The following is a 23,687-nucleotide window of genomic DNA, read 5'->3' as shown; positions in this document are numbered from 1 at the left end:
AGTATCAGAAGTGACATCTGAGCACCAATGGTTGTAAACGCCCCCCATAAAAATAAAATAAAATCAGTGGTGGATAAAATAAGACCGTTTTTAAAAAAATAAATCAAGGACAAACTCACAATGGAAAGTCTTAAGTGTGATCAGTTTGGTGGGTTCATCTCTATGATATTTCTGAAAATGTGAGGGGATTGCTGAGAATGTGGAAGGGTTTACAGACTGACTTTTAGTCACCTTGCTTTTGATAAACAATTCACTCTGCAGCCCTTCCAGAGCTAAAAGAAAATAGACCTGTAAAGGGTGGATGTCATACACCTTAAAACTTAAAGACTCATGATTTAGGTTATTTACCATTCAGTCATTCATCAAGTTTTGAGATTAGAATGAACACTTTTGTGGTGTGGGAGATACACCCTGGGACCTCAGACATGTCGTTGTGAGTGTTCTGTGCTACATCCCCTTCCTCACACTGTTTTTTGATCTTCCTGATGAAGGTTGCAAATGTTGAAAGAAGCAAAAAGAGACCTCAGGACAATGATGGTCCTGTTAAAAAGAAAGTGAAAGTTCAAGAAAAGGAAGAAAGGAATAATTCAGTGATGGCTGGGAACCTTGGTGAGTTCCCTTGTAATTATTCCCCAGATCATGCAAGAATGACATTCTTGCATTCTTCAGAGGGCACAGGAGACAACTGTAATGGATATGCCATTATTATTATTTTTTTTTTCCATTTTGGAGAAAGGTCTTTTTTTTTCCTTAAAAAGAAATCCTGGGGGGCTGGAGTGATAGCACAGGGGGTAGGGCGCTTGCCTTGCATGCAGACGACCCGGGTTCGATTCCCAGCATCCCATATGGTCCCCCAAGCACCGCCAGGAGTAATTCCTGATTGCAGAGCCAAGAGTAACCCCTGAGCATCGCTGGATGTGACCCAAAAAGCAAAAAAAAAAAAAAAATTTGGGGGGCCTGGAGTGATGGTTGTTTGCTTTGCATATGATCAATCCAGGTTCATTCTCTGGCATCCCATAAGGTCTCCCAAGCAGTAAGTAATTCCTGAGTGCAGAGCCAGGAGTAACCCAGTGTGACCCAAAAAAGAAAAGGCCAACTAAATAAGAAATTAAAAAAATAATTAAATAAAATTACAAAAAAAAGTCCTGGTGCACATATACTTGGGACTAATTTCTAGCACTGTGCTCAGGGATCACTACTGACTGATGTGGTACTCATCAGACCATAATGGGGCCAGGGATTGGACTCTGGGTGGCTAAGCAAGGCTAGTGCCATAATCCCTGTACTCTCTCTCTGACCCTGATTTAGGGTCAACATGAAATTCTTACTATGAAATAATATAGTATAGGAATGGAGACATAGGGTTAAAGAGAACGATAAATCGAAGAACACCCTTTTCCTTTTTTTTTTTTGAAAGGGACATGAAAGGAGGCAAGGCATGACAGTTTGCTATTACATATTTCATGTAATTTGCTTTTTATCCCCATAGATGTGATCTCTCAATTTTTTTCAGTAAATTCTACAAGAGCTCACTTTGCTGTTGTAACTCATTTATTCTTTTCAGCTCTTTGAGATATGGGGAGATATAGGGTTGTACCTTGCCATTCTCAGGGATCATTCCTGGCTTTGTGCTCAGGAGTGACCCCTGGCAGTGTTCAGGGGGATCCTATCAGAGATTGAATGGGTACGGATCATTGTCAGGCAGAGACTGTCTCTCTGGCCATGTAATTCTGTTTTTAGTATTTTGAGAAGTCACTCACACTGTTTTTATAATTCCTACTCTTGAATTTTCATCTAGAAAATTGCCTTCTGACTCACTCTGAGGTATGGATGCTTTTGAGGGCTATGATTAATGGGAAGCGATAGTGAAAGTTTTGAATCCTGGCTTTCTTTTTTCATCTGTTTAAAGAAAACTGGGCAACAATCTGCTTGCTGTAGACCTTTTCTCAGGACCATTTTGCAAATAGCTATACTGAACTGAAGAAGACAGTAGGAAAAGTTCTTGAGGATGTCATTTGTAATCTGACACTGTTTACTGTGTGACTTCCTTTGGAGACAAATGAACTTTTTCAGTGATTGAGGAAAAACTACTGATATTCAGTTGTTTATGTGGTCTGCTTTTTTTTTGGTTTCAGTTTCTGTAGCAGCATCTGAGTTCTGTGCGTGCATGTTCTAGAAAGATACCTGCCCACTGGCGAGTTCACGTGCTCTAACTGCAGCAGTGCAGATGTGACTGTGTCATACCCACCTAATCCCTGTTTTCGTAGTTCTGGATTCATCCATGGCTGCAGTGATGTGCTGAGCTCTGGGAGATTATACACTGTGCTTCTGTTCTTCATCAATCTATGCAAATGGAACAGGCCCACGGAAGTGAGGATGTTTGGAAGTAGCAGTTTGATACTGCTATTTCAACACTCTCACTGCTTCAAAGGGAACGTTTCTTATTAAAGTTTTATCTCTTCAGGGAAGAGCATCTTCAAGAGCTCAGTTACTGAACTATAGGCCATAAGCAAACAAAAAAAACAAAATAAAAAAAAACCCAAAGCTAGCTGCCAACTGTGAAAATATTCCAAATAAGTTATAATATGGCCGTGCTAAAAAAATGGAATAGAATCACTGCTTTCTGTAGAACCCTCAGGTATTCTTCAATGCTGTTTTCCAGTTTTGTGATTTTCATAGTGTGCCTGTAGGAATAGGCCATGCAAGATAGAAATCATTCCCAAATCCTTTGCCTATTTCTACTTGGTTATATTCAGGAACATTCCAAAGGAGACTTTGGATTATTTTCATTTATCAAAAGTTAGAAAAATTCATGTACTTCTAAGGAGATTTTCGCTTTGTCTCCAGACACAGAAATTTTTTAGTGGCTGTAACACTGCCAGAAATTCACTTGTGAAGGCCCAGGTTGGGGAGGCAGCCTGACTGGAGAGGGATTAGACAAGGGCACAGATCCTTAGCCAGGCCGGTGGTGGCTCTTAATTTTTAAGTAGAGAACTCCAGACTTTTTCATCAGTACCTGTCCCACCTTGCATTCTCACAGCTGGTGAGGTAAGAAGGTTCCCTTTTTTTTCTACAGCCTTATCAGTACTTGTTGTTTCTTATATTTTCCTAATAGTTATTCTTGATGTAGGCTGGATAGGGAAGGCACCCTCCCAAGGCAATGGCAAAAGCTGACCTTGCAGAAAATAGGAAAAACAGGAAGTAAGGCCTGAAAAGACCTTCACCTGTCTACTGCAACAGACCCGGAGAAGTTCTTGCAGAAACAAAAGACCAGGAAAAGAATTTCAAAGAAAGACCATCATCACTCCCAACCCCCCTGGTAACCTCCTTAGCAACGGACTTTGACCTAGGAAGAAGCCCCACTTGGGAACAGGATGGAGAAACCCTTATAAAGGCCAACTTGAACAAAGGAAGGGCACGCTTAAGCTGGCTGAGCCCATGTGCTGCATGCACACATATGGTGCCTGAGCACATGTGTTGCCCGCACCTCCCCTCTTGAAATGTGTACTTTCATACTTTCTTGTCGAATACTGGGATGGATGTGTAGAACCTCTCTCTGCTCTTGGAGAAGCCTGAGTTCTCTCTTGTGCAAGATATTCTCCACTCTCTCCCACTTTCTCTTCCTCCTTCCCTTCAAAACCTCCAAAGAAAATCTGCTTGTCTACTCCTGAAATTTTTTCTGTGAGGCGAGGCAGGAGCTCAGTAAGCCTGGGTACCAGGTGGCAGAGGCAGATTGGGAGGTGACTGCGTCTTTCTCTCCTCCTGATTCATGTGAGCCACTCTGTGGGGTCCACTGACATCATTCTGACAGGTGACTTGTCATAGTTTTGACTTGGATTTTCTTAATAATAAGTGATAATGAGCATCTTTTCCTGTGAATAATGGCCATCTTTGGGTCTGTGGGGGAAAGGTCTGTCAGGTCATCTACCCATTTTTTTAAATTGGGGTTGTTTGTTTTTAGTCATATTGATATCCGTGGACCCCATGGATGACTTAATGTGAAGTGGGAGGAAAAAGACGGTCACTTTCTCCCCATACACCTCTGTTACCTGGGACCCAGGGTTTCTGGGTTCTTGTCTGCCTCGCACAAAGGAATTTCAGGAGTAGACCAGCAGCGAAGTAAATAGATTTTATTTGAGGGTTTTAAGGTGTGGAGGAGAGAGAGTGAAAGAGAAAGAGTAATGTGCTCAAGAGAGAACGTGGACTTCTCCAAGGGTGGAGAGAGCCCCTAGACACATTCCAGCATTAGACATGAAAGCATGAAAGTACATGTCTCAAGAGGGGCCATGCAGACAACACATGTGCTCAGGCACCACATGTGCTTGGCCACTGGGCACAAAGAGCACATGGGCTCAGGCAGCATTTGAGGCCCTTCCTTTGTTCAAGGTGGCCTTTATAAAGGGTTTCTCCAACCTGCACCCATGTGGTGCTTCCACCTAGGTCAAAGTCCTTTGCTAAGGAGGTTGGGGGCTTGGGAATAGTGATGGTCTTCTTTGAAATTCCTTTTCTGTCCTTGTGTTTCTGTAGGAGCTTCTCTGGTTCTGTTGCTGTAGATAGGTAAGGGTCTTATCAGGCCTTAGTTCCTGTTTTTTCCTGTTTTCTGCAGGGCTGGCTTTTGCCATTGCCTTGGGAGGGGGCCTTCCCTGTCTACCTGCCTACATCAATATGAATTCTTTTGGGTAGAGAGATGTGATCACATTATAGGAACACAGAGAAAGAAAACATGTTTTGAAATGAAGGAATTAACAGAATTTGTGAAAATAATTCCAAGGTGGATCTTGAAGAATGAATACAGTTTGGAAATTGGGGTCAAGAACATGCCAGAGTCAGATAACAGTGTGCGTAGATGTGTGAGGCAGGAAAGCAGGTGTCTGTGGAGGTTTGTTTTTTTTTCCTGGGTGAGCCTCTTCTGATTGTATTTTCAAGTTTTGACCATTAAACTGATCAGATGGCCCAGTTATGAGTCTCCTCAGCTTGTTGGGAGGAGATTACTCTGCCTGCCTGTGTTCTGAGAGCTGGTGGGAAGAAACTGATCTCTGCGTGTAGTCAGATATAGTTCCTGATACTTTTCTGACTTTGGTGCTCTAATTCTCAAGACTTTAGACATTTTGCTCTGTAAGTAAGAGTGAATTCTTATTTTTTCTCACTCTTGATTCAAGTTTTAGCTATATCTTAAATATGATACTGCTAATTCATTAATTTTTCTCATTTCAGATGCTTATTTCTTAACACATTATAGTTTGATTTGTTTCTTTAGTGAGGAGCTATCCATTAAAAAAATCCTATGCGGGAGGGCTGGAGAGATGGTGTAGTTATCTTGCACCTCATATGGTCCCCTGAGCACTGTCAGGTGTGATCTCTGAACAGAGGGTCAAGAGTGAGCCCTGAGCACAGCTGGGCATGGTACCAAACCCAAAACAAAAGAGACATTAAAATCCTATGGTGAAATCATTTCACAATGCTTTCTCAGCATGGCTGATTTGGGGGGGAGGGTAAAGTCTAAATAATAAGGGTGCAACTTTTATCGAAACAATGAAGCTAGTCAAAGTAGATGGAGTGTTAACTAGAATTCATCTGCCCCACAGGCATGGTGGGGGGTGAGGGCTGGGGGTTTATTGGGGTTCTTCGTGGTGAAAAATAAGTATTGGTAAAGGGAAATGTGATTGATATTTGCATGACTAAGACCTAAACCTGAAAGCTTTGTAACTTTTCCCACAGCGAGTCAATAAATAAATAAATTAAATAAAAATTCCTATGGTGAGGGGCTGGAGAGATAATAGAGAAGGTAGGATGTTTGTCTTACATGTGGCTGACTGGATTTGATCCCTGGTACCCCATATGTTCAGGAGTAATCCCTGAGCCCTGCTGAGTGTGACTTCAAAACCAAAAAAATAAAAATCCTATGCTGATTATGAGTTGATACAGGAATATAAGAATACTGTTTCTTCTTTCTTTCCTAATTTGCTAAGAACCAAAGAAAGGCCCAAGGACCAGGGTTGTTTCAAAGTCTCTGGAAAAGTTGAAAGAATTCTGCTGTGATTCTGCACCTCCTCCAAGTAGAGTTCAGACAGAACCTCTTAAGGAGAGATTTGCAGTTCTTTCAAAATGTACTGATTTTGATGATATCACTCTTCTACGTGCAAAGAATGCAGCTTCTTCTGAAGATTCCAAATCTCCTACTAATCAAAACGTACGTAATTGGTGTATGTACAAATATTCAATTATGTGCAATGCTAGGTTCTGAAGAGACATTAGATTCTGTGGGTTCACTTAGGGCAGTATTTCCCAAACTTATCTGGTCATCTAAGTTAGCTGAGGGAGCTTTGACATTTTAAGTGCCCAGAGATTCCAACTTACTATGTAGTCAGGAGAGATGGGTTGGTTTGTATTGAAACAAAAGATCCTTCTGAATGATTCTGATATATAATTTGTAACATGGACCAGATGGTGGGGGCATGAGGGTAATCCTATGTTGGTAATTCATACCCTCTCAAATTCATAGTCCTTAAGGTTTTCATAATTAGCCTGGAGAATCATATTGAGCAACTTACATAGATACTTTGAGGTTTGCAGATGAAAATTTGGTTGCTATAAAAGAAATGCATAGGTTAAACTAAATGAATATTGGGTTTTCTACTACTTATGTTAATGTTTTTCATCATTGCAAGAATTGGAAAGTTTAACTCTTGTCTTACGAATTGAAAATTACAATTCATAATAGTGGTTCTTGACCCATCTTTAATAAATGGTCATTGGGAGAACTTTAAAAAATTATTAAGTAGCAACAACCTTTTCTCAGAATCAAGTTTAATTGGTCTTCACCAATATTCACTAAGAATTCAATATTGGATACACCTTGATATAGATATTACTTAAAAGATCTCATTCAGGGAGGCAAAGAGATAGTATAGAGGTTAAAGCATTTACCTGGCAAGTGGCTGCAACCCTTGTTTGAATCCTAGCATGTGGTCCCCTGAGTACTGCCAGTTGTGGCCTCTGAGCAACTGGCCCGAGTGTAGCCAAATGTGCATCCCCTCCCGATAAAGCTCTCAGTTAATGAGTTGTCATGATTGAGACCATTGGATCAGAGAAATCATTGCTTTTTTGAGTGATTTCAATCTAATGAAATGACTCAATAGCTGGTTTTCTCAGAAAAATCGAGCAAGAGTTTTGTATATAATTTTTAGAAGTTTTCACAAAATTCGTGATCTTGAATTCCTCCTTCAGCTGTGCTAAAGGCCATTGGTTTTTCTAGATACTTGGGGGAAAAAAGCTCTTTGTGTTTTAATTTTTTACTTTCTTTGAGATTTTGGACCACTCCCAGGTCTTTGCTAGGAAGGTAGAAACCATGTGGTGCAGGGATGGAACCCTTAACCCAGGTCTGCAGCATGCAACACAGAGGCTTATTAGCCTTTGTACACTTCTCTGGCTTTATTTTCTTTATTATGTTGAAATAGTTCACTGGAATGTAGAGGTTACAAAGCATATAAGTAAGAACTTACACAAGTAGTATAATTATTATTGTTATTGTTAATATTAACTTACTCTCGTGTCTCCCAAGAGCCCATATTAGAAACTTGGCGTTTCTTATTCACAGTGAATTAGAAGTAATAGTTAGAATGAACACCTAAAACTTATATGAGGACATTATTATAAATTTGCTCGAGCTGGCTCAGTAACGTCTCCATTGGAGACTTTGTTGTTACTGTGTCTGGCATATCGAATACGTCACGGGGAGCTTGCCAGGCTCTGCCGTGCGGGCGAGATACTCTCGGTAGCTTGCTGGGCTCTCCGAGAGGGGCGGAGGAATCGAACTCGGGTTGGCCATGTTGGCTGCGTGCAAGGCAAACGCCCTACCGCTGTGCTAAAGCTGACTGATGGTGTGGAAGGACAGGTAAGACTGGTGAAAAGCTCCTGAATGAACTTAGGTGCCCAGGCTTATTATTTAGGGTGGGGAGAGGGGTTGTTAGGGAGGGGAAGTTACTCTGACAGTCTTGATATGTCCTGGTTTTCCCATTTTATTATTACGATCATCTAGAATTGTCATCAAAGCTCAATTAAGCATGAAATGCTGTCCCTGGGAATGTGAAAAAAAGAACAGTGTACCTGAGAAATATTTCTACCCAAATGATTAAAACTCCTTGACATATTTGTTAGTTTTTTTCCCCTTTTTTTGCCCCCACTCTGGCACCTGTTAGTTTTTTTTTCCTTTTTTTTTTCTGTTCAAAGTGCTTTTGGAGTAGGGGAGCAAGGGAGGCGTGTGACCCAGCTCTCTGCTCAGGGATCATTTCTGATGTGTGGTGCTGGGAGTCGAATTTGGGTGTGCACGGTAAGGGCCTTATTCTCTCTGTGCTTTCTCTCTAACTCATCAATAGTTTTGTATCAAATTTGAATTCTCTTCCTCTGGGAACTATTCTGGTTAATACTTCTTAAATTAAAATTTTTGTTTCTAGGATAAAACACTTTTAGATCTCAGTCAGTTTGAATCAGCACAAAGCAGTCATGAAAACTTACAGAAAACTTGTGATCCTAAACCACCAAACAAACGGACGAAAAGCGTCTATACTCCATTAGAATTGCAGTACATGGAAATGAAGCAGCAGCAGAAAGATGCAATTTTGTGTGTGGAATGCGGATATAAGTATAGATTCTTTGGAGAAGATGCAGAGGTAGGTTGGTTGTTCAAACACTTTTGATGTTTTTCCTTAACAAATTTAAATATTTTTAGTTTTTTTTTTAAATTTTCTGACTTCATGATAAAGCTGCTGTGTGTGATCTGTGATGAGTGATGATTATCATGACCCTTTTAAAAAAATGCTGTCATTTTGAGACCAGTGAGATAGTATGGGTGCTTAGCTTACATGTGAACTGGCATCTGACATGGCCCCCTGAGTGCAGAACCAGGAGTAAAGTTCCTGAGCACAGCCAGGTGTGGTCCACAAGCCAAAGACCCAAAGCAAACAAACAAAATGCTGATCTTTAAAATAAAAATTAGGAGCCCAAGAGAAAACTCTGCTTTGCATGAGGGATGCCCAGGTTTTTTTTCCCCAGCACCACAGAGTCCTTTGAGCACCGTTGGGAATGACCCCCAAGCACAGAACCTGGAGTAGCTCCCCAGCATTGCTAAATGTTGTCCAGAAACATCCCCAGAAATAAAAACTGAAAATGAACACAAACAGATTTGGTGAATACTGTGCTTTCAGGGAAACCCAGGAGGGGGCCTTGATGGGACAGGTGGTAATCACTCAAGTTCCAAGGTGCTAACCCAGTACTTTTCATTCATGGAAAGTTAATTTAGTAAATCAGTTTTAGTGACAACCACATTTATGTTTGTATCTGTTTCCTAATGAAGACTCAAGCAATAAAATGGTAAACTGCACCTATAGAGAAGTGCATGAATTCTAAGTGTTCATTCTGGTGAATTATTAACAAAGATTAAAAAAAAATCACCCAGGGTGTCTTGAAATAGATGTTTATTGGTATTCTCTTTATTTATTTAATACATTTTTTTTTAAGATTGCAGCCCGGGAACTCAATATTTACTGTCATTTAGACCACAACTTTATGACAGCCAGCATACCTACCCACAGATTATTTGTTCATGTACGCCGCCTCGTGGCAAAGGGGTATAAGGTCAGTTTTGGTTTCAACTTGGGGAAAAGATTGGGTTCTCTTCTAGAGAGTGAAACATGTTTTGAACAATGATAGAAAGTAATTGGTTTGTAATTTGTAAATTTTTTTATTTTATATTTACTGAATCACTGTGGGAAAAGTTGCAAAGCTTTTAGGTTTAAGTCTCAGTCATACAGTGATCAAACACCCTTCCCTTCACCAGTACTTATTTTTCACCACCAAGAACCCAAGTGTACCCCCCTCCCACCCCTCCCGATGCCTGTGAGGCAGATGATTTCTACTTAACTCTCTGTCTCCTTTGATTACCTTCATTATTTCGACAAAGATGAACCATTATTGTTTAGAATTTCCCCCCAACAATCAGAACTGCTGAAAAGCACTGTGAAATAATTTCTCTTCTATAGCTGGTTATGAGAACCATATGATTTTGGATTTCTGATATTTTACTAATTAAGTCTGGAGGGATTTCTGCAAGAGCCAAATAATTATGAGATTGGTTTCTGTGCATCTGGTGCCATGGCCATGCCGGAGAGGGGAAACTCCTGACCTCAGTAGGGCGTGAAGGACGAGCCGGTGCTGCCCCCCATCCCATGAGGCTGCAGTTGCCCCTTCACCGCTTTCCAATAAGCTCTGGCTTTCCAATAAGCTCTGAGGTGGCTCCCACCTTGCCGCCTGGGGGAAGGGCAAGAAAGGAGGAAGGGTCAGACACCCTTTCCTTCCCGAGGAGGCAAGGCGCTGTAGTTTACGGCATAATCCATTCACTTCTGCCACAAGCTGCAGGGCTCTGGATTAGGTCCTCGTGCCTCTGGTGCCTCTGGTGCCATGGCCGTACTGGAGAACCGCTCATGGAGGGCAACTCTTGACCTCAGTAGGCCGCCAAGCCAGTTTCTTTAACTTAAATTAAAGCTAGGTATGTTTCTTCGCGTATAACATTGTTGCTGCTGGACACATAGCTGTTATGTCCTGAGAAGTAAAAAAAAAAATTATTAAAACTTTTTAGCTTTCTCATTGAATAAAATGCTGATTTGATATATGGAGTAGCATAAAGATTGCTTGAACACAGCTGGGTTTAAAAAATTTGGAAAGTTTACTGTAGTGGGTTTATAATTTTGAATGTTGGGAGAATGTGAAAGTGTCATAATTATTATGTCTTTGTGAATATTAACATATTAGAAATTTAGGGTAAGTTACAAACTGTTGGCATGTTTTGTCTCTTAAAATTTATCTCTTAAAATTTCCATCAGATATGGTATTCACTATTTCTTATTTCGGTTGAAGGTGGGAGTTGTGAAACAGATGGAAACAGCTGCATTAAAGGCCATGGGGGATAATAAAAGTTCCCTCTTTACCCGGAAATTGACTGCTCTTTATACAAAATCTACACTGATTGGAGAAGATATCCTTTCCCTTAAATTTTACAAGGCCTTTGTTTTATTTATATAATATTTCTTTTACAAATTCTTCTTTGGATGTGTGTTCTTTTTGTGAGCTAAGGCAGTAGGGCCGTATTGATCTTTGAACAATGCTCTGCAGCAGAGAGAAGTTTGGTAATAGCTGGAAACAAGCATTTTCAAATGCCAGGCAAAGGTGAGTTCATTATACTTCAAGAGCAAAACAACAGCAATACCAACAAAAAAACCCAACCTCCCTCAGTGTCTGATTACAGAGAATGGATGGCAGGGTAGCCTATATTTGACATCTCATCATCCTTTGATTTTTGTGAGCATTGGTTAGGCATTTTGGGCTTATAGCCTTCTCCTTAAATGAGATCTGTGAAATAATTTAATTTCAGTATGCGAAAAGAAGGCTACAAAGGAACACAGATTAATTGCTTATAAAGCATATTAGTAAACCAGCTTCATTGTGAGTTTCTAAAAATTTTATATTTTATAAGTAAAGCTTTCTGCAGGAATTCTCAGTTGTACTTATTGATTGTTCTGCAATTGATGGTTCCTCCTAAATTAAATGTACTACTTGATGCCTAGTGACTTGCAAAAACATAAACTTCTGCATAAAATTTTAAAAACAAATAATAATATGAGATAAAATGCACTTACTAAGGTTTATGATGAGATGGATTCAGAAGAAAACAATGTTGAAATAAGGCCTGACATGAATACTGTGTGAACATAGTATTTCTGTTACAGTCTGCTTATTTTAAGATCCCCTTAACTTCGACCCAAATTGTAAAGACTGTTCGTTCCATTTGTGTCATTTATAAGGAGTATCTGTCTGCAGACTCATAGACCAGTAGTTGTGTTCTAAGCTGATCAGGCTTTAAAACTCTGGTGACTTTGTTGCTTCTTTTGTCTGAACACTTTATCTGCTCCTGTCACAGAGCCTCTCCTGCTTCTCTTCTATTGCTGCTGTAGTTTTTACTGCTGTAACATCTTTACTGATGCCCAGACTAGATGTTCTCAGACTGATCTCATCCAAATCTGTGTTTATCCTGGAGAATTTAATTCATAGACATGGACAAAATACGTACAAACACAGATGATGTTTTACTTTCTTCTTTGCTGTCTTAAGTCTTTGGAAAATGTTGTTGCTCTTCCTGAACACTATTAAGTATTAAAAGGAAGGAGTAATTCATATTATTCTAGTGTGTGTGTGTGTGTGTGTGTGTGTGTGTGCGTGTGCGTGTGTGCATGCACGCACATGCACGTATGTTTTGACTTAAGGAATTAAAGTGATGGGTGATGGGACTGTTAAGGATTCAAATCTCAATGTCATCCAAATAAAGAATAGGGTTAGTATTTGGGCTTCCGGAAGGTCTGAAGTATTCTAGGATCTTGGGAGATGAGAACAGTATTTGTGTGTCTTCAGAAGCCTTTTATTTAGTGGACAGAAGGCATATAGCTATCAGAGAAAATAGAAGGTTTTTGCACAAAGCAAAAAAAAAAAAAACTTAGGAAAGTGAAACAGTATTTGAAAATAAAAAATAATTTAGTATAAAGGAGAGTAGCATATGCTTTCTTTAACTATTACTACATGTGAATCCTTTAATCAAGCTGGATGATGCTGTGAATGTTGATGAAATAATGACAGATACTTCTACAGGCTTTCTTCTGTGTATCTGTGAGAATAAGGAAAATATTAAGGATCAAAAAAAGGGGAACACTCTTATTGGAATTGTGGTAAGTATTTTGTAGATAAAAAAAGAATGATAGATGTTCATAATGTCTCTTAGTAATCATGTATGGATTATAATCAGAATATCTCTCAAGTAATTGTAGTAGAAAACATTTTTCTTATAATTTTATATATTAAATCACTTGTTGCAATTCTCTTTTATGGCTATTTACTTGGTACTCTGTGTTACAGAGATTTCCAGATAGTTTATGTTCCAAGAGTTTAGCATTAAAGATACACAAAATGATAGACACTCATGTGGACAGTATAGAGATAGTAGAATCAAAACAGGAAGGTACCATAAATTTGGATAGCAGAGGTTTTTGCAGATTTCTTTAATATTCTTAAGAATTCGAAATTAAACTCAATTATGCTATTGTATCGTATCTAGATTTGGAGGAAAGCATAGTGAAGGGGAAATGAAAATTGTTCATTACAAAGCCCCGTGTTTATTTAATAAGTTGTTAGGAATATTTGCAGTTGATCTTCTAGATAAGCATAATTTGTTGATCATAAATATATCAGTTTTTCCCCCCTGACAGTTTATGAGTAATTTCCTCATTGTGTGGTTCCCTGAATTGTGCTCAAAATATTAGTCTTTTGGGCCAGGGGTATGGGTGAGAGCACTAGTGCTGATGCTTTTTATGTGTGTTTGATCCCCAGTACCACATACTCCTGGGAATGATCCTGGAGCACTGAGCTGAGAGTTGCTCCAAGCACTGGGTATGACCTACAAAACCAAACCAAAAGATCTTAGACTCATTAAGGTGTTTCTGAACTTCTAGACTATTAGACTCCACTGTTCTGTGGTCAATTAAGCAAAAATAGGACTCCTTGCCTAATAATATAATAGTTCTTTTTTTCCCTTTTTACTTTTACAGCCAATTAAATAATTTTCAACAAATTTCAACAAAATTTCTTACAACCCATGTATCTTCTGTAATACTTTGTTCCTGATTTTGTTACTCTGTGCTAACATGACATTTGCTTAACCAACAAGTCTTTCTCTTAGGAAGATAACATTACTGTTACATATCCTGGAAAGTATTTTTTACTGGCTATGGGCAATTACAAATATCTTACAAATAGTAAGATAACTTGCTTATAAGCATTAACATAAGTAATAAGCTATTTTACATTCACTTGAAACTCATTCTCAGGTACAGAGTATATTTTGTGCTTGCAAATACTTAGTGCTTTTAGAAATTCCCTCTGGCCTATAGCCAAAATCTGGAAAAAAACCTGAGTGTCCAAGAACAGATGACTGGTTAAAGAAACTTTGGTACATCTATACAATGGAGTATTACTATGCAGCTGTTAGAAAAGACGAAGTCATGAAATTTATATACAAGTGGTACTACATGGAAAGTATCATGCTAAGTGAAATGAGTCAGAAAGAGAGGGACAGACATAGAAAGACTGCATTCATCTGGGGAATATAAAGTAACAAAATAGGAGACTAACATCCAAGAATAGTTGAGATAAGTACCAGGAGATTCACTCCATGGCTTGAAGGCCAGCTGCACATCTAGGGGGAAAGGGCAGCTCAGATAGAGGAGGGAACACCAAGTAAAGGGTGTTGTGAGGATCCTCCCAGGATGGGAGGTGCATACTGAAAGTAGACTATATACGATCATGATTGCCACTCAATGCCTCTTTTGCAAACCTCAGCAACCAAAAGGAGAGAGAACAAAAGGGAATGCCCTACCACAGAGGTGCGATGGGATGGGGGGGGATGGGAGGGGTAGGAGGGATACTGGGATCAGTGGTGGTGGAGAATGGGCACTGGTGGAGGGATGGGTACTTGATCATTGTATAACTGAAACCCAAGCACAAAAATTTGTAAGTCTGCAACTGTACCTCATGGTGTTTCACTAATAAAAATACAAATTAAAAAAAAATTCCCTCTGACTTACTGCCTGAGTTACTGTATTGTAAGAACTAGATTCGAGGAATAAGAAAAGGTAATTTGGGTTTCAGTGATAGTATAGTGGGGATGTTGTTTGCCTTGCATGTGGTCGACATGTGTTCTATCCCTGGCACTGTGTATGGTTCCTGGAGCACTGCCAGGAGAGAACCACAGACACCCCAGGTATGCCTCAAAAGCCTGACGCCCAAGACCCACCATCCCCCCAAATGAAAGGCTTTTCTGTTGCAGTACCATTGGGGTCAGGCTGTGTGCCTTTAACCCTTACCGATCACATAGAACCTATAACAGGTTTTTCAGGTGCAGCGTAGACCTTTTTTCTGATTTTAGATAGCAGAGGAATGGCTGATGTATATGTTATTTGAACTTCTGGAAATGGTGCTTATAAATATCGAAGTTAGGGCTAGAAAGAGAGTACAGAAGATAAGGCAGTTGCCTTGTGTGTGACTGTGGCAGCCCAGGATCCTGATTCAAATCTCTGGTTCTATAGATGGTCCTCTGAGCACTGCAAGGAGTCACTCCTGAGCACAGAGCCAGGGATAACCCCTGACCACCACTGGGTGTGCCCCTCCACCTCAGTGTCAGTGTGATGTATTGATCGGGGGTAAATTCTTTTAAGTACGATAGTCTCCTCATAGCTACATTTTTTTCTCTTCTGCAGTTTTAATACCCATGGTCAAGTCCATTATAATTTTTTATGAACACCAAGACTTTTTGAGACAGACAAATCACATAATATAGTTTTATAGTACATATTAGTCTTATTGTTAATATCTTAACTGTTTAATTCATAAATTGAACTTTATTATAGGACAAGGCATAGTATATAAAGGGTTTGGTCCCCTTTGTGGTTTCAGGTGTCCACTGGAAGTTTTGAAATATAAACCCCCTGCATATAAGGGAAACACTACATACTTATATCCTGGTAGTTCAGGGATATGAGTACTAGGGAAAGTTTTGAGTAGAGTTAAGGAAGTTCCTTGGGTAGTGAGGCAGAGAGATAGTACAGTCAATAAGGCTGACCCAGGTTCCATCCCTGAAACCTGTAGCATCTGTACCATCCCAAGTACCACCAAGAATGATCTTTGAGCACCAAGCCAGGAGTATTTCCTGAGTACTGCCAGATATGGTGCAAAAACAATAATACAGGAAATTCCTTGGCAAAAATGAGGGATTAAAAAAAATACAGTGAAATGGTCTGAAAGAAGTAAAGCAACATTTATTACCACGTAAGGTGAGACGGCACCCAGGGCAGGAAAGTCTCAGTCCCCAGGGGTAGCGGAATTCTGACTTCCATAATAGCTGACTTTTTGTTTCTATTTTAGCACGTTGTGCTTTTTTCATTTTGGAGGGGAGTGATTGGGGGCTTTGTGACCATACCCAGTTTTCCTCAGGGCTTCAATCCTCTGCTTTCAGGGATTACACCTGGTAGAGCGTAGGGACAGTGTGGGGTGCCTGAGATCTAACCTGGGTCAGCCATGTGCAAGGCAAATGTTTTACCACTGTTCTTCCTGCATTAACATATGCCTCAGAGACCTGGGCCCTACGCAAACAAGATGAGAACGCTATTCAAGTCTCCCAAAGAAGAATTGAAAGAGTTATGCTTGGAATATCACGTTTCACTCAAATGAGAAAAAGAATCCGGAGTTCTGACATCCGTCGACGATCAAGAATCAGGGACGCTGTCTCATTTGCCAAGGTGTCGAAAATCAGATGGGCTGGTCACGTAATGAGATTTAAAGACGACCACTGGACTAGAGCTGTTACCGACTGGATTCCACGGGATGTCAAAAGACCGCGTGGCCGCCCACCTACCAGATGGTCAGACTTCTTCATCAAGATCATGAACGATCGGTTTGAGGCCCTTCATGTTCCCGGAGCGAACAGGTGCCATCGGGCTACACTAGCACGCAACAGGGACAAATGGAGACGTTACTGGCGCCCGCTCGAGCAAATCGACGACTAACGGGAAGTTAAGTGTTAAGTGCCAGCACTTTGGCCCCTGCCTGCTCAAGATGGCTTGTTGTAGTCCCTCTCAGGAGTGGTAGAGCCACGACCTGAAATCAGTTCATCTCTCTGAAGTCTCATTCAGCATTGTTTAGGTATTTCAAGTCAGACTTAATTGAAAGGTTTTTTTAGACACTCTGGAAATGGAGTCAATATTAGTGATTATGTCATGTTTCCTATTTCCACGTTTATTTATGTTGTGTCATACTTATAAATGGTGGCCAATATTTTTCCTGTGACATGTATTTTTGACTTTTTTCAGGGAGTGCAGCCTGCCACGGGCGAGGTTGTGTTTGACAGTTTCCTGGATTCGGCTTCCCGCTCAGAGCTGGAAACTCGGATAGTGTGCCTGCAGCCCGTGGAGCTGCTGCTTCCTGCCTGCCTGTCGGAGCAAACAGAAGCGCTCATCCGAAGAACCACAGCTGTCAGGTAAGCTCTACCCGGGCAGAAGGCCAGAGCAGGCTCTTTCTGAAATAGATACTTTCCGAACTGACACTTAGTTATGTCACTGAAAACTCTCTATTAATAAACCTTTTCTGTTACTCTAGTGAAAATTATGTAACACTGTCTGTAATACTGTCTTCCCATTGTTCATCGATTTGCTGGAGCAGGCCCAGTAATGTCTCTGTTGTGAGACTTGTTGTTACTGTGTTCGGCATATCCAGTATGTCACAGGTAGCTTGCCAGGCTTTGCCTTGCAGGTGAGATACTCTCAGTAGCTTGCCGGGCTCTCCAAGAGGGGCAGAGGAATCGAACTCAGGTCGACCAAGTTAGCCGCGTGCAAGGCAAACGCCCTACCGCTGTGCTATCGTTTTAGCCCTAGGGCTGGGGTGAAAATTATAAAAAAAAAGAAAAAAGATTGTTTAAAAAAATTTTATTAGTGAAGCACCATGATGTACAGTTGTAGACTTACAAATTTTTGTGCTTGGGTTTTGATTATACAATGATTGAGTACCCATCCCTCCACCAGTGCCCATTTTCCACCACTACTGATCCCAGTATCCCTCCCTCCGCCCCCCCTCCCCATTCCACCCTCCCTCTGTGACAGGGCATTCCCCGAAAAAAGAAAATTTTACCACTTATAAAGTGTTCATTTGGAGGCAGGGAGGGAAACTGGGAACATTGGTGGAGGGAAGTGGTCAGTGGGGAAGGAATTGATTGTATGGAACATTGTATGACTGAGACTCAATCATGAATAACTTTGTAATTTTGAAGTCCACAGTGATTCAATTAAAAATAAAGGGGGGGTGCCGGAGATATAGTACAGCGGTAGGACGCTTGTCCTGCTCACAGCTGACCACAGCTGACCTATAGGTTCGATCCCCAGCATCCTGGATGGTCCCTTGAGCACTGCCAGGAGTGATCTCTGAGCACAGAATCAGGAGTAAGCCCTAAGCGCCACTGGGTGTGGCCCCAAAACATAACAGAAGAGAAATGAAAAAGAAGTGAAAATGCTATCGGTATTATTTTTTTTTGATCATTGAGGTGGACAGGGTAGGTAGGGAGAGAAGGGTTGTGCTCAGGCTTAGTCCTGGTTCTGGTGACTTCTGGGGATGACCTTGGGACCATATGTGGTGTCAGTGATTTGAACTGGGGTGGTACATATGGAGAGAAGGTATCTGAGGTCTTTGTGCAGAAGTTTCTAATCAAATAGGAAAGCTCGAGGTGAATGCATCTGGCAGGATTTGGGAAGGGTTTTGTAGCTCATGCATCCATTCCTCCTGAGGCTGCGTGGCTGGGGGCAAGTCTCCTCTCAGATCTCCCTGGAAGATAGTGGAGATGAAAGGCCTAGAAAGGAAGCCTGGAGCACTCATGAAGAGGACTTTATGCACTGAGAAATTTCATCTCAGGAGTAGGCAGTAGAAGCCATGAAGATTTTCATTTAGTAGCTTGACAAATTAGTTAAAATATCAGACTTATTGATTGAGTGAAACACCATGAGGTACAGTTGTAGACTTTACAAATTTATTTTATTTGATTCCTTGTTCTTTGAGTAAAGAGTCCTCTGTTTTCATTTGAATTGAACTTGGCTCAAATTAGATTTAATTTTTTAAGTTTTAGTTTTCTAAAAAAGTTTTTGGATCATACCTGGTGATATTCACGGTTTATTCCTTATTCTGTACTCAGGAATTATTCACAGCTGTGCTCGGGGCACCATGTGGGATACCAGAGATCAAACCCAGGTCAGATGCGGAAAGGCAAATGTCCTGCCCACTGTTCTATGTCTCCAGCCCCTAATTAAAATTTTCTGTTCTGTTTTGTTGGTCATATCTGACTGTTCGGACTCATTCCTATTTCTTCACTCAGGGATCCCTTTTGGTGGGACTCAGGGGTTTTAGGGATCAAACCCAGGCTGGCTGAGTGCAAGGCAAGCACCTCACCTACCCACTGTTTGACTCCTCAAAGTAGTTTTTTCAACTTTTCTTTCTATAACACATTAATTTTCATGTAGGAAAAGTTGTAAATTACAAAAAAAGAAAAAGATGGAAATAAGTCATAGTTCATAACTCAGCGATAACTAGAGTTAAAACATTTGGTGTCTTATTTCTATGTATGGATATTACCTTTTTCCATTTATAAACTCAGATTTATGTTGACATGATTTTGTAATTTTTTTTTTTTAACTTAAAATTTTCATGTGGCTTTTGCCCTGGCCTCTCTGGAAAGAAAGATGGCGGCCGCACGGGAGCCTTGTGGACAGCAGGTTTGAGCCGGGGTGGGGGCGGCAGGGACCTCATGGGAACGGGGGCGTTCTGGGCCGTTCTTCACGCCCCACCGAGGTCACCAGCTGCCCTCCATGAGCGGCTCTCCGGCACGGCCACGACTCCAGAGCACAGAAACCAATCTCTTAACTATCTAACTTTTAATAGAAATACTTCCAGGGTTAATAAGTAAAATAGCAGAAATCCAGAACCAGACATCATTTTATTCTTAAACCCAGCTGTAGAAAGCAAATCATTTCACAACGCTGTTTCAGCATGTCTGATTGGGGGTGGGGTGGGGGGGTCATAAACTCTAAACAATAATTGTGCATCTTCTATCGAAACAATGTATCTAGTCAAAGTAGATAGAGTATTAACTAGAACTCATCTGCCTCACAGGAATTGGGAGGGGTGGGAGGTGGGGTTCTATTGGGGTTCGTGGTTAAAAATAAGTATTGGTAAAGGGAAATGTGCTTGATATTTACATGACTGAGACCTAAACCCGAAAGCTCTGTAACTTTTCCCACAGTGATTCAATAAAGAAATAAAAAAATATATATATTAAAAAAAATTTTCATGTGGCTAATAAAGTTTGATCCTGTTATTCAATGGACACTCGACCATAGAGCTGGGAGTAGACCCTGAACACTGCTAGGCGGGGCCCCAACTAACACCACCAAGTTCCTTGTGTGTGTGTATTTTTGTTCTGGACAGTTTTTTATTTCCATAAAGCTTCGAAGAACATTATAGTGATGTCTCTAACCAGTTCAACATTTCTTTTAATTTATTTTTTAAATTTTAATGTTTTGGTTTTATAAAATTTTTCACAATAATTTATTACATTTAATATTAGACCAATCCCACCACCATTATTTCAAATTTTCCTACCACCACTTTAAAACAAAGCTGCCCTAAAAGCAGGTCCTAAATAATTTATTTTGTATTGCTTGTTATGAGTAGTCCGCTAAAAATGATCCAAAAACATACCCTTAAAAGAAAGTGTGTAAAGATTGTTGTATCTCAGCCCAAAGCCATTAAGCCCTCAGTTCAAGATTTTCCAGCCCCCAAAATCTTGTTTATCTATAATCCTACTTTGTTTCTCCCTGGATTATTTATTTGAATAGAATTCTAGAGAATTTAATTTTACTTGATAATATTAGAGTGGTTGATCATGAAAACAAAATGGTTATATAATATTTACTCATAAAAACATAATTTATCCATTTCTTTTGCTGTATTTTTTCAGCAAAAGAAATTACAAATGTTGTATATGATTAGTAATTATGTATATTCTTATTGGTGTACTTACCTGATTCTTAAGCTAAAGTTCTAAAAGTGGAATTGCTACATTATAGATTATAAACATTCATAAATCTCTTATTTTGCTTATAGAACTAGTTATATCAGTTTATACTTTCCACATTATCACATATAGGAAAGTTATTTGAGCCGTTGTTAACATTGGGGCTGATAATTATTTAATTATCTGCCAATTGAATATATGAAAAAATGTGCCGTTCAGTTCTTTTGTTTTTACTTCAAACTAGAAGAATTGAAAAGCTGACAGTGGACTTTTTTGTCTGGTTTGTTATTTGGCACCATACCCAGTGGTACTCAGATGCTGCTCCTGGCTCTGTGCTCAGGAATGATCTCTGGTGGTGCTCAGAGGATCATGTGTAGAGTGGTGGGGATTGAACCAGGGTCAGATGCACACAGGACAAGCACCTTACCCCTGTACCCTTTCCAACCCAAGGGATTACTTATTTAGGGGCCACAGTCAGTGGTGCTCAGGGGTCACTTCTGGCGTTATGTTCAGGGATCACTCTTGGCAGTTCTCAAGGACCACATTTGTTGGAGTTTGACCATATGTGCTGATTCAACCACGAGCAAGGCAAGGGTCTTTTCTTTTTTTTTTTTTATAAAATAGTTCACAATGTTTGATTACATTTAATATTGGAACACCAATCCCACCACCATTACACCTTCCCACCACCATATTTTGGATATTTCCATCCTGAACCCCAACTCCTGCCCCAAAGCAGAACCAAAATAATTTTGTATTGTTTGTTAAAAAAAACCACTGAGAATGCTAAAAAAATGTTTCCTTAGAGGAAAGACTGTGAACATTGTTGTATTTCATTCAGGGACCATTAAGCCCTTCTATAAGAGATCACTAACATGTTATTAAAGGTTGAGCCTTGTATGCTTTTTATATATGTATATATATGTGTATATATATATATGTAATTATATATATCTGTAGAAGGGCAATGGAGAAGATTATCCATGACTTCTACTCGGTCTCTTTGATAGCCATGTCCACCTGCCCACATACCAAATTCCGCAGGATGGATATATCGTTCCCAATGTTCTCCCTTCCAAATTCCGACATGCCATTTCATCGGTAAAGAAGCAAACAGCACCCAGTCCAGACAAGGTCAGACCCGAACACCTGAAGAACCTGCCGTCAGTGCTCATCAATACACTTCCTCGGCTCTTCACACACTACCTGTCTGAATGTAAGGTTCCATCCCAATGGAAAACCAGCAGGACTGTACTACTGTACAAGAAGGGAGACATCCATGACATTGGCAACTATTGCCTGATCTGTCTGTTGTCTGTCTCCGAGCTTTTCACTCGTCATTCTGAATAGGATTGGCAGAACACTAGATGAAGGACAACCATGTGAGCAGGACGGTTTCTGAAAAGGATTCAGCACAATCGAAGGACAACCATGCAAGCAAGCCGATTTCTGAAAAGGATTCAGCATGATTGACCATATCCACACAGTAACCAAGCTCATTAAGATTTCTCGGGAGTTCAAGATGCCGTTCTGTCTAACGTTCATTGATTTAAAGAAGGCCTTTGATTCTGTTAAGGCTGAAGCAGTCATCGAGGCCCTAGCGGAACAGGGCGTTCAAACTCAATACATCATCATCCTCTGTGAGCTGTATTGCGGATTCACTACCAGGATCTCACTATTCTAGGGAAGGTGATCATTGACAGCAAGAGAGGGGTTCATCAGGGTGATACCATTTCACTGAAATTCTCCAGTGCCGCCCTCGAGAACGTCATGCGACGACTGGAATGGGAAGGAATGGGAGTGAAGATAGATGGTCGGCAACTACACCGCCTCTGCTTTGCTGATGACATTGTTTTAATAACACCAAACATCAGCCAAGCGGCACAAATGCTGGCCGACTTTGACCGTGAGTGTGGAAAGGTAGGACTACAGCTGAATCTTACGAAGACAATGTTTATGAGAAACAGCCTTGTTCCTGACGCCCCATTCGCTCTCAATGGAACGACCATCTCCGAATGCAACAGCTATGTGTACCTAGGTCGAGAGGTCAACATGAGAAATGACCTGGCACCCGAGCTGCGCAGGAGGAAGAGAGCGGCTTGGAACGCCTTCAAGAACGTCAAAGAAATAGCTAAGAGGACGAAGAACCTCCGGCTCTGGGCACATCTCTTTGATTCCACTGTTCTTCCTGCATTAACATATGCCTCAGAGACCTGGGCCCTACGCAAACAAGATGAGAACGCCATTCAGGTCTCCCAAAGAAGAATAGAAAGAGCTATGCTTGGAGTATCACGCTTCACTCAAATGAGAGAAAGAATCCGGAGTTCCAACCTCCGTCAACAATCAAGAATCAGGGACGTTGTCTCGTTTGCCAAGGCGTCGAAACTCAGATGGGCTGGACACGTAATGAGATTTGTAGACGACCGCTGGATTCCACGGGACGTCAAAAGATTGCATGGCCGCCCACCTACAAGATGGTCAGACTTCTTCGTCAAGACCCTGAACAATCATTTTGAGGCTCTTTGTGTTTCTAGAATAAGCAGCCGCCATTGGGCTACACTAGCACGTGACAGGGACGAATGGAGACGTTACTGGTGCCCGCTCGAGCAAATTGATGAGTAACCTGATGTCAAGTGATCAAGTATATATAATCTGTAAAAACAAATATTTCCCTTTAAGATTGCTTGGCTCCTACTTGAGACCCCATCAAACATGGTGCAGTGCTCTTGGAATCTGGGTGGTGTGATGTATGAGTTGTTGTGCAGTCGTGTGGTCCAAGAATGGTTCACTCGTGGGTGTGGAGAGTGACTATGGGTATGGGTTCCTTGGGGCAGGGAGGTGTCTCACCTAGCAAGGCAAGCATTTTAATCACAACAATTTTAACTATCTTTCTGCTTCCTCTGACAGTAGACTTATAAAGGGGGGATGTTTTTAGAATAAAAAATTAATAAAATCTTAAATAATTTTAGTCTTCTACAACCAT

The 23,687-nt window shown here is 40.7% G+C and overlaps 1 protein-coding gene across 1 annotated transcript in view; it reads left to right on the top strand.

Moving 5' to 3' along the window:
* The window catches only part of MSH3 (mutS homolog 3), a 169,237-nt gene that overhangs the window by 901 nt on the left and 144,649 nt on the right, over positions 1 to 23,687 (top strand). The window contains exons 2-8 of the mRNA XM_056112463.1: positions 492 to 609; positions 5,970 to 6,190; positions 8,454 to 8,669; positions 9,517 to 9,633; positions 10,912 to 11,029; positions 12,625 to 12,770; positions 16,962 to 17,128. Of these exons, the coding sequence (XP_055968438.1) occupies positions 492 to 609; positions 5,970 to 6,190; positions 8,454 to 8,669; positions 9,517 to 9,633; positions 10,912 to 11,029; positions 12,625 to 12,770; positions 16,962 to 17,128 (1,103 nt within the window). The remainder of the gene's footprint in view (positions 1 to 491; positions 610 to 5,969; positions 6,191 to 8,453; positions 8,670 to 9,516; positions 9,634 to 10,911; positions 11,030 to 12,624; positions 12,771 to 16,961; positions 17,129 to 23,687) is intronic.

The sequence above is a fragment of the Sorex fumeus genome, unplaced genomic scaffold (genome assembly GCF_029834395.1).
Source record: "Sorex fumeus unplaced genomic scaffold, SorFum_2.1 ptg000018l, whole genome shotgun sequence".
In the NCBI taxonomy this organism is placed as follows: Eukaryota; Metazoa; Chordata; class Mammalia; order Eulipotyphla; family Soricidae; genus Sorex; species Sorex fumeus.
Note: the sequence above shows the minus strand (reverse complement) of the source record. Positions and strands in the feature narration are given on the sequence as shown.